Source organism: Poecilia formosa, unplaced genomic scaffold (assembly GCF_000485575.1).
Source record: "Poecilia formosa unplaced genomic scaffold, Poecilia_formosa-5.1.2 Scaffold36, whole genome shotgun sequence".
NCBI classification, from domain to species: Eukaryota; Metazoa; Chordata; class Actinopteri; order Cyprinodontiformes; family Poeciliidae; genus Poecilia; species Poecilia formosa.
The window spans coordinates 1,456,190-1,466,746 of NW_006799975.1; the positions used below are offsets into that span (position 1 = coordinate 1,456,190).

Genomic DNA, 10,557 nt, shown 5'->3' on the forward strand with positions numbered 1-10,557 from the left:
TTTATTTTTTTTTATTCTTGTTTTTTTTTGTTTGTTTGAAATAAACGTATTCATATCCAATATTCAATCTGCCACAGGAGCTGTACCAGCAAGCTGTGGCAGCCGACACCGGAACTATTTAATTAAATGAGCTACAATAGCATTTGATCCCTCTTTGGGATTAATACAGTATTTCTGAATTGATTAAAATGTATAGGATATCTCGGTATTTTATGTCTTAGTTATATCTCTATTCCTTTTTGCAGTGAGTGAGCTTACCAGAATTCAGAGGGAATTGGTTAAAAGAGTATCAACAGAAAACATCACCCAACTGCTTGAAGCTCTTGTGGCAGATAGTGTCCTGAATGAGTTGGAGAAAGAGTCCATACTTGAGAAGAACTCAACCAGAGCCAATAAAGCAAGTGATTTATTCAACACTGTGATTAAAAAAGGGGATCAAGCCTGCAGGAAGACAATCCATCACCTCACAGCACTTGACTCATACCTGTGTTTTCACCTGCGTTTACGTTCTGCTTCATCCTGCACAGAAGGTAAGTTCACATAACTCCGTAATGGTGGTTCTTCATTTAATAGTTTTCTCATGAGGTGGCTGAAAAAGGCTCTTGTTTATGTATACACACAGGTGTGTGTGTGTGTAGTTATTGGGACAAATCAGTGTGTGTGTTTTTTAATTTACATTGGGGATTAAACTTTGGAAAAGCAAAAACTAAAAGTTTGGATGCAAATTTTCACTAAAAGTGAAAAATGCAAATATTTGGTGAACTACTGAAGAGAGTTTATATGAACAATTGAGACTCTGTATTCCACATTAGCCCCTTTGAAGTACTATTGACCCAGTCCAGTGCTCTCCCAAATTTCATGCAGAAAACTAGTATGTTTAGTTTGAGAAAATATTAAATATGTTATTGCAAAGTCTTATGAAGTCTTTAGACGAGTGGTTCTAGTCCAGGAAACTGCTATAGATCATATTTAAGACAATTGACAAATTACAGAGAAGTAATTAATTAAAACATTCAAATTGAATATGTGTCAATATGAAAACTATTCTGTTGGATTTGTAACAGTTCTACATTTAATGTAACATATAATGTTTGTAATTTGAAAAATGGATTACATTGACTATAATCAAGAAACCACAACAGATCAGACCCTTTTCTTTTTGTTTTGACTTCCAGAGGCTGTGGAGAAGTGTCAACTTGAACTTAAATCCTCCTTGAAGAAGAGGTTCGAGTGTGTGTTTGAGGGGATTGCTAAAGCAGGAAGTCCAACCCTTCTGAACCAGATCTACACAGAGCTCTACATAACGGATGGAGGGACTGGAGAGGTCAATGATGAACATGAGGTCAGACAGATTGAAACAGCATCCAGGAAACCTCATAGGCCAGAAACAACAATCAGACAAGAAGACATCTTTAAAATCCCACATTTAAGAGATCAACCAATCCAAACAGTGATGACAAAAGGAGTGGCTGGCATCGGGAAAACGTTTTTAACACAGAAGTTCACTCTGGACTGGGCTGAAGACAAAGCCCACCAGAACATCCAGCTCGTATTTCCATTCACTTTCAGAGAGCTGAATGTGCTGAAAGAGAAAAAGTTTAGCTTGGTGGAACTTGTTCATCACTTCTTTACTGAAACCAAAGAAATCTGCAGCTTTGAAAATTTACAGGTTCTGTTCATCTTTGATGGCCTGGATGAGAGTCGACTTCCACTGGACTTCCACAACAAGGAGATCCTGACTGATGCTACAGAGTCCAGCTCAGTGGATGTTCTGCTGACAAACCTCATCAGGGGGAAACTGCTTCCCTCTGCTCTCCTCTGGATAACCACACGACCTGCAGCAGCCAATCAGATCCCTTCTCAGTGTGTTGGCATGGTGACAGAAGTCAGAGGGTTCAATGACCCACAGAAGGAGGAGTATTTCAAGAAGAGATTCAGCGATGAGGAGCAGGCCAGTAGGATTCTCTCCCACATGAAGACGTCACGAAGCCTCCACATCATGTGCCACATCCCAGTCTTCTGCTGGATCACTGCTACAGTTCTGGAGGATGTGTTGGAGACCAGAGAGGGAGGAGAGCTGCCCAGAACCCTGACTGAGATGTACATCCACTTTCTGGTGGTTCAGACCAAACTGAAGAAGGTCAAGTATGATGGAGGAGCTGAAACAGATCCACACTGGAGTCCAGAGAGCAGGAAGATAATTGAGTCTCTTGGAAAACTGGCTTTTGATCAGCTGCAGAAAGGAAACCTGATCTTCTATGAATCAGACCTGACAGAGTGTGGCATCGATATCAGAGCAGCCTCAGTGTACTCAGGAGTGTTCACACAGATGTTTAGAGAGGAGAGAGGGCTGTACCAGGACAAGATGTTCTGCTTCATCCATCTGAGTATTCAGGAGTTTCTGGCTGCTCTTCATGTCCATTTCACCTTCATTAACTTAAGAATTAACTTAATGGAAGACCAACCATCCAGTTTTAAAAATTTTGTTAATTGTATTTTTTTTAAGTTTTTTAAGTTAAATCTAACAAGGCTCCATCAGAGAGCTGTTGACCAGGCCTTAAAGAGTCCAAATGGACACCTTGACCTTTTCCTCCGCTTCCTCCTGGGTCTTTCACTGGAAAACAATCAAACTCTCTTACAAGGTCTCCTTCCAAAGACAGCAAGTAGCTCACAGACCAATCAGGAGACAGTTCAGTACATCAAGAAGAAGATCAGTGAGAATGTGTCTCCAGACAAAAGCATCAACCTGTTCCACTGTCTGAATGAACTGAATGATCATTCTCTAGTGGAGGAGATCCAGCAGTCTTTGAGTTCAGGACGTTTCTCCACAGATGAACTGACTCCGGCTCAGTGGTCTGCTCTGGGCTTCATCTTACTGTCATCTGGAGAAGATCTGGAGGAGTTTGACCTAAAGAAATACAGTGCTTCAGAGGAGGCTCTTCTCAGACTGATACCAGTGGTCAAAGTTTCAAACAAAGTTCAGTAAGTACTGGCTTTTGATCAGGAGCTAAAACCAGGAAAGAGTGACCATTAACCCAGTGATTCTGGGCAACGACTAAAGATATTTTAGAAAACATAAATGTTAATGTTTTTAACATTTGTGTTAAAAACACTTTTCTCAGAATGTTTTCAATAACAAAGTTGTAAATGTTGTTAAAGTGTAAGAAACGCCCCTGAAAAATCATAACCTTAAAAAGTTTGCTCTGCTGTGGCCTGAGTGAACATTAAGAGCTGCCTTCAGCACTGCAGTCAGTCCAACAGTCGTCCGTCCTGCAAGGATCGTCACAATAGTCAGAGCAGAGGAGACTCATTCCACTCTGTGTCCACATTGTTATTCTGATTTCTGATTTGCACTAAGCATGGCCATGTGTCTGAGTGAGATGCTTTTATACTCGAACGTTTATGTGACATAAATACGTACCATTTTTAAAAAAATAGGAGAATTCAACTGCTACAGATACCATTCATCCTAAGGCCAGCACTGAGTCTGTTTTATGTGGAACTAAACAACATTACACTAAAATGTCAAAATTTAGACAGTTTATCCGCAAAAAAAGGTTGATTTAGGGGGATCGTTAAACTTTACGTTGTTGTACTAAAGACCGTTTAAAAATCTGATGTGTCTGACATTTCTAATCTGGTACCAAAATGTTTCCCCTCATAAAAGTGGAACAAAAGTTGTGTGAGCAATCTCTGATTTCTATCAGTTTTAAAAAAATTAAAGAAATTAAAACTAAATAAACCATTTTGATTCCGAAAGAACTTCAAAGGTTAAGTAGACTTACATTGGTAAATGTCCTGTACTTGCATAGCATTTACACAACATTCAGTCATTCATGCACACATTAACAGTAGTAAACTACAGTACAGCCACAGCTACTCTTGGCTTTGAACCACTGTTGCCCTACATCGTCACATGGCTACGGGAATTATGTAATGAAGAGCAAATGTCCTGCATCAGAAAATGTATTTGTTATCCAAAAACAGTAGAATTTGTATTCATTTAATTTTACTGTTTGTTCTGTCCTTTAATAATTACTTCCCTTCTGTTTCTATCATTTTTATTTCACTATTCATGAAAGAGTGTTTGCAAGATAAGTAACTATTCACATCATGTCATTTGGTTCCGTCTGTATTATTATGTAAATCCATCATTTAGTGTCCCACTGTTTGCAAACATCTGTGGGGATATTCACAAAAAAGCCCAAGTCACATTTGCAGCTCAATCTTTACCGATTAAATCATCATTCAAAATTCCATTTTTCCACATGAAAAGATTTGATGAAATCCTATTTTGTTCAGTTTTAGGGTTTTGACATGCATTCCTCTGCTCTTAAGTTTGACTCATTCTTATTAAAGTTTTTCTCAGTATTGGTACATACTGTTTTTGCTTTTGCTTCATGCCATCTCATTTTTCTCAGTAGTTTTGATCTCTGTCTCTTCAGATTGAAGGACTGCAACCTCTCAGAGAGAAGCTGTGTAGCTCTGGCCTCAGTTCTCAGCTCTCTGTCCTCTAACCTGACATTAATGGACCTGAGTAACAACAACTTGCAGGATTCAGGAGTGGAGCTGCTGTCTTCTGGACTGAAGAGTCCTCACTGCAAACTGGAAATTCTCAGGTCTGTTTCCTTCCTTCTGCTACAATGTAAGCATCATTTTTATAATACTACATAAGGACCTAGATCCTTATGTAAGAGGCGACACAGGAAGAGGTGTTGTTTCTTGGTTAGGTTTAGGATTAAAGTGTGAATTGGGGTTAGGGTGTGGGTGGCACTTCTTCTATTAGTCGGGTTCTCCACCGGAGCCCTTGAGATTTCTTCTTAGAATCTTAGCTGTTCCTTGAACTGAGCTGTTCTGGACTGGATATCAGATGTTTCTCCAGGTAACCATTGGAGTCACTGGCCTGAGTGCTCCGATTACTACGGGCACTACACCTGCCATTCTCATTCTAGTTTTTCCCTGAGTCCTTGGTATTTCTCCACTTTCTGGTGTACATTTTTCTTGATGTTTCCATCATTTGGGATGACCACATGGATCACAACAGTAGTCTTCTGCTACTTGTCTATGATCTCAATGTCTGGTTTGTTGGCCATAACCATCTTGATTGATGAAGGTTCAGAATTCACATCATTTAATTGTATTTTTTTTAAAGATGCCACAAAAGGAAACTGTCTGGTTAAGAGGTGTTAAGATACATTCACAGATGCCACTTGTCATAGTTTTGTTTAGGTTTTGGGCCCACTCAGGAGAAATTAAATCAGTAAAATTAAGTTTCTTTACAAAAATAGGACATGTGCAATGGTGGTTATCCGGGGATGAAAGGCGACATGGGGAACCAGGAGGAAATAAATTGCTTACAATGAAGATGTAAGCAATTTCCTCATCCATACAGGCAGTATGGATGAGGAAGGAGCGTTAGGCTATCAGTCAGGGCACTGAGAAACAGGGTTTCTCACAGGTTTTGATCTGGCAGGAGTGAATCCAGGAAGAACCATGAACTTGAGACCAGACAAGCACCATGAAAAACCACAGTGGATAGCACTCAAGTGTCAAATGACTGGATTAGCCTGATGAATTGTAGGTGCGCAGAGGCCTACAGCCCTGCAGCCGGTCTCCGTGGTAGTGATGGACCATCTGAATCCAGGCTTCGATGCTTGTACCGAGTAAAAAGGGGGCATGGCCGATGAAGCCCCGCTTCGAGGCTTGTGTCGTCTTGCTGAAAACCATGTGACTGGCAACAAACGAGGCCTCACATTGCATGGGTCACGTGACTGCTTCATTTTGCATGTCAGTTTTCAAAATAAAAGCGCGATGAGCCTTGCTGTGTCATGGGTTATTGTCCATTTGGTCACGCATCAGAGGATGATATTTGTCTTCAGTGGCCAAATAAAATGAACATTGACCAACATATTCGATGTGTATTCATGGCACTCATCAAAATGTATTGTTTGTTACTGGTTTTCTCAATTGTAGATTATGTTGTTTTTTTTAATAACTATATTTTTGTGATTTTATGATGTAAATCTCTTGTTGCATTGTTGCTGAAATGTGCTACACAAATAAACTTTATTGTCTGAAATGGAGCCAGCAAGAGGAAAATCTAACATCTGGGAATACTTTGAGATTATCCTCACAGTAAAATTCTTCTTAGATAACAATAATTAACCCTCCACCTCCCAATTTCTCACCTTCTGCAAAGTTCCACTATTATTTGTTGTCTGATTAGCAAAGATATATCAGTCTTGCACAGCAGAAACAGATTTAATCCTGTTGCAGAACTAAAATTCAGCATGTAGCCAAATATGAGGGATCAGAGCCAATTAGAAATCCAAGAAAAAGTGAACGCCCCAACAGACATTGCACTCTCAAGACATTAAAACATCAATTGTCTTTATTGTCAAATCCATCTATGACATAAAAGAAAACCCAACACAACCACTAACGTTCAACATAAACCAGGATTAGATTGGTTAAAAATAATTGTAATAATTAAAACATATGACAATTAAATATGGTTTCATTGATTATCCTCTTACTAAACATGTGTTTGATGAAAACTTTGTGATAATATTGCATTTAGTAATCTTTGGAAGTATGATCCAACTGAGTGACAAGACTGTTACAGTTTCACCAGCAGATGTCACTATAGAGCAATGAATGAAGCATCGAGTAACGAACCTTTTTGCAAAGCAAAGAGCTGGAAAGATTCATTGCTTCATGAGGCTTCATTTGCCCATCACTACTCCGTGGCGCCCTCTGATGCAGACCTGCGAGCATTGTTAGGAGAGCTCATACAAAACATGATGGCTAGTTTGCTAATATTGCCATTCAAGTCAGATGTAGACAGTTAGCCTGTCAGAAGTTCACAAAGCCATGACATCATCATCATCATCATCAAGGCTTTTGCAAATCTGTGTCTAGGGACAGTAATTTTACTAGTGTATGTCAATTTATAACTTTGAAGAAAGTAGGAAAATATTCAGTGTTTTCCTTCCTTAAAAACCGTGTTTATCAGAACCTGAGGTTAAAATACATCCATCCATCCATCCATTTTCTTTATACCCTTGTCCCTTAGTGGGGTCGGGAGGGTTGCTGGTGCCTATCTCCAGCTAATGTTCCGGGCGAGAGGCAGGGTCACCCTGGACAGGTCACCAGTCTGTCGCAGGGCGAGGTTAAAAATCAAAATTTACAATTTGAAGTGTGAAAATTGGTGAAGTCAATGGTGCATAGCAGTCAGTCAGTTCGTTGGCAGTCGGGTTTGATAAACTAAGGACCTCACAAGGTCCTCTGGTGTTTCACATCAGTAACCAGTGTTGGATCCGAAAGGGAAATAAAAAACTCCAAACTTCAATCAGCCTGACCACTCATGGATTGAGACAGAGTTAAATGTACAAATTACATGTCTGTTCTTCTTTTGACTGATTTGCCTTTCAGACTTGGATCATGTAAGCTCTCAGGGAGAACTTGTGAAGTTCTGTCATCCGTTCTGAGCTCCCCGTCATGCTGTCTGAGAGAGATCGACCTGCGGAACAACAACCTACAAGATTCTGAGGAGAAGTTGTCAGGTTCAAACTGTTCTCTGGAGATATTCAGGTGAGGATTCATCAAAATCTTTCTTCTGGGTTTCATGGAGGAAAGATATTATCTGTTCCATAAATTTAAAATAATTTAAATGCTAAGTTTTGGATTTTCTGGTAAATCTTATGAGCTGTTAGTTTCTCAGTTGGAACAGACAGCAGTTACTTCATTTCTTCACCGTCTTATTTTTAACCCCTTAGCATGCAGCTGAACGTTCACGTGTCATTTTTCCATTGTGTATTCCAGGGGTGAGGGTTAAGGGTGTGACCAAGCTCAATGGTTATCATATGGTTTATCAATTATATTATCAATCAAATCAATCAATCAATCAAATTTTATTTGTATAGCACATTTCAGCAGCAAGGCATTTCAAGGTGCTTTACATAATTAATGAAAAAACCCTAACCCTAACCCTAACAGCATGTGACATTGAATAAATAGTAAGAAAGAGAAAGAGAAAAAAAAGAAAAAGATTAAAAAAATAAAAAAGATAAAAACATACTTTTGTTATGGAATTTAAGTGCCTGTCGTCGCCGGACTCTGCTGTCCGTTTAACACGGGTATTATCCTGGCCCCGTCGCCTGACAGGACGGAATTTACAGATTTTTAGTCAAAACACCATTTAACAAGGATTCTCACACCTCAGAGTTTTAGTTAAAACACAATTTAAAAGAAATTAATAAATAGATAAAAAGTAAAGATAAAAACATCAAAATTATATATGATAAGAATTCTGAATCTGCAGCAAAGCCCACCACAGGATGCATTTCCTCCAAAGTTCAGGAGCTTGAATGTCGATTGTGTTTTTGTTAAAGTGTTTTACTAAATCTGTCCTCACTTTCCCTTTTCTTCACTGGTTTGGTTTGTAGAATTTGAAAAACTGTTAGCGCTTAATAATGGGGCGTTACCAAAAAATGCAGAGAAATCATAGGGATACAACTGAATGACATTCTGGACCTATTAAAGTCCAGCTCAGTATCCACAGCCAAAAATGTCTCTGTAGATTCCACTCATGCTCCACATATACTCTCAGTTTAATATCCAAATATGTATTTATTTTATTTTTTTAACATGCTTTCCGGATGGATCTTCTGATACTTCATTTTATTAATTGTTGTGTAAAGGCTTGTGTGAATGTGTTGGCAGCCATCACAACTTGTAAATGAATTTCCCCTTGGGGACCTAATAAAGTAAATTGAATTGAATCATTATAATGTCCATGTTTATTTGCTGAAAGGAACTTATGCTCTGACCTTCCTCCTCCTTTCAGGGAGCCTGCTGGAGTCCGATGGTTGAAACCAGGTCTGAGGATGTGTAAGTGTGTTTTTCATTTGATTCATGGCAACAAAGCAGCTCACATTCAACCATATTCAAACTGTCATTCAGGAGTCATCATTAAGGTGTTGGAAAATGATGAAAAGCTGCAGCTGGATTGTGTTTGTTCTCCCCATCAGATTCCTGTCAACTCACCATCGACACAAACACAGCGCACAGAGAGCTCAAACTGTCTGAAGACAACAGGAAGGTGACACGTGAAGAGGAGCTTCAGTCATATCCTGATCATCCAGACAGATTTGATGACTGGCCTCAGCTGCTGTGTAGTAATGGTCTCACTGGTCACTGTTACTGGGAGATTGAGTGGAGAGGAACAGTTTTTATATCAGTGAGCTACAGAAGAATCAAAAGGAAAGGAATTAAAGATGGCACTGTGTTTGGATGGAATGACTGGTCCTGGAGTTTGAGATGCTCTGATGTTGAAGGTTACTCTGTCTGGCACAAACTCACAGAAACAGTTATCTCCTCCTCCGTTGTCTCTAACAGAGTGGCAGTGTATGTGGACTGTTCTGCTGGTAGTCTGTCATTCTACACAGTCTCCTCTGACTCACTGATCCACCTTCACACCTTCCACACCACATTCACTGAACCTCTTTATCCAGGATTCTGGATTGATTCTGGTTCCTCAGTGTTTCTGTCTCGAATCTAAAGAGTCTCCTTCTGTCAGAGAAACTATCTTACTGTTGAACAGATAGTTCAGTCTCTACATGCGTCTCAATCAAACATGCTATTTAGTCTAGCCTGGTAAAAACCAGTCCCTTGTCCTACACTTTGCTTCATCCAGAGGGCCTGGACTCTCACGCTAGCATTCTGTGTTGGACGCCATCATTGCATCATTGCCACAAAGTTCAGACTCTGCAAACATCCACTGGGACACATCCCACCTAATGAAGACAGCGTCAGACCTCCATATCATTTTCTCTCAGGAAATCTGAAAACTGGCTGTTGTTAGGTTGCCTGAAGACAAGCTCACAAAGGATGGGAGCCAGTAGGTCAACTATAGTTGCTGGCAATTAAAACGTCTTTAACCTTCTACCCCACTCTGTTAATGAATTAAACTGGTAATAACCAGAAGAGGCTTAAGTCACCCAATTTAAGCCAAGTTTCTCTTAAAAGTAGTAAATCCAGGTGTCTTGAGGTGAAGACATTTAGCATAAAGGTCTTGTTTGTAAGGGATCTACCATTTACCAGAACGAGTCCAGCTGGGATGCATGACTGTTACGACCCGGCTCGGCCAGGGGAAAGGGAAGTAACATTAAAGAAAACCTAGATGTTAAGGTTTAACAATTTAAACATTTATTGTTTGGGTTTCTGACAAAATAAAAGGTAAAAATTAATAATCAAAATGTAAGGACTTACAACAAAATGTGCTAAATAAAACAAAATCCACAGAACAATCAGAGTAGTAAACCAAAAATCTTAACCAAACAAAAATGGACTTCAAGTCCAGGATAAACAAAAACAAACTACAAATCTCTAACAGAGAGACAAAGGTTCCCCACAGGGACAAGACAGGTTACACAAGGGAACAAAGCTAACAAAGCTATCAGAGCTGGTAAAAAACTAACAAAGCAAGTTTACAGCAGCAAACAAACACAGAAAAGGCCACTGGCCGTAACAATGACCAATAACGTTTGCCTGTGA

General features: G+C 39.5%; 1 protein-coding gene across 1 annotated transcript in view; it reads left to right on the top strand.

Annotated features, from left to right (window-relative positions):
* LOC103137014 (NACHT, LRR and PYD domains-containing protein 3-like) overlaps positions 1-10,139 on the top strand; it is an 11,245-nt gene extending 1,106 nt beyond the window's left edge. Inside the window, exons 2-7 of the mRNA XM_007550523.2 lie at positions 246-530; positions 1,176-2,982; positions 4,446-4,619; positions 7,435-7,593; positions 8,849-8,892; positions 9,033-10,139. Coding sequence (XP_007550585.1) covers positions 246-530; positions 1,176-2,982; positions 4,446-4,619; positions 7,435-7,593; positions 8,849-8,892; positions 9,033-9,562 — 2,999 coding nt within the window. The 3' untranslated portion in view covers positions 9,563-10,139. The remainder of the gene's footprint in view (positions 1-245; positions 531-1,175; positions 2,983-4,445; positions 4,620-7,434; positions 7,594-8,848; positions 8,893-9,032) is intronic.
* The last annotated feature ends 418 nt before the right edge of the window (positions 10,140-10,557 follow it).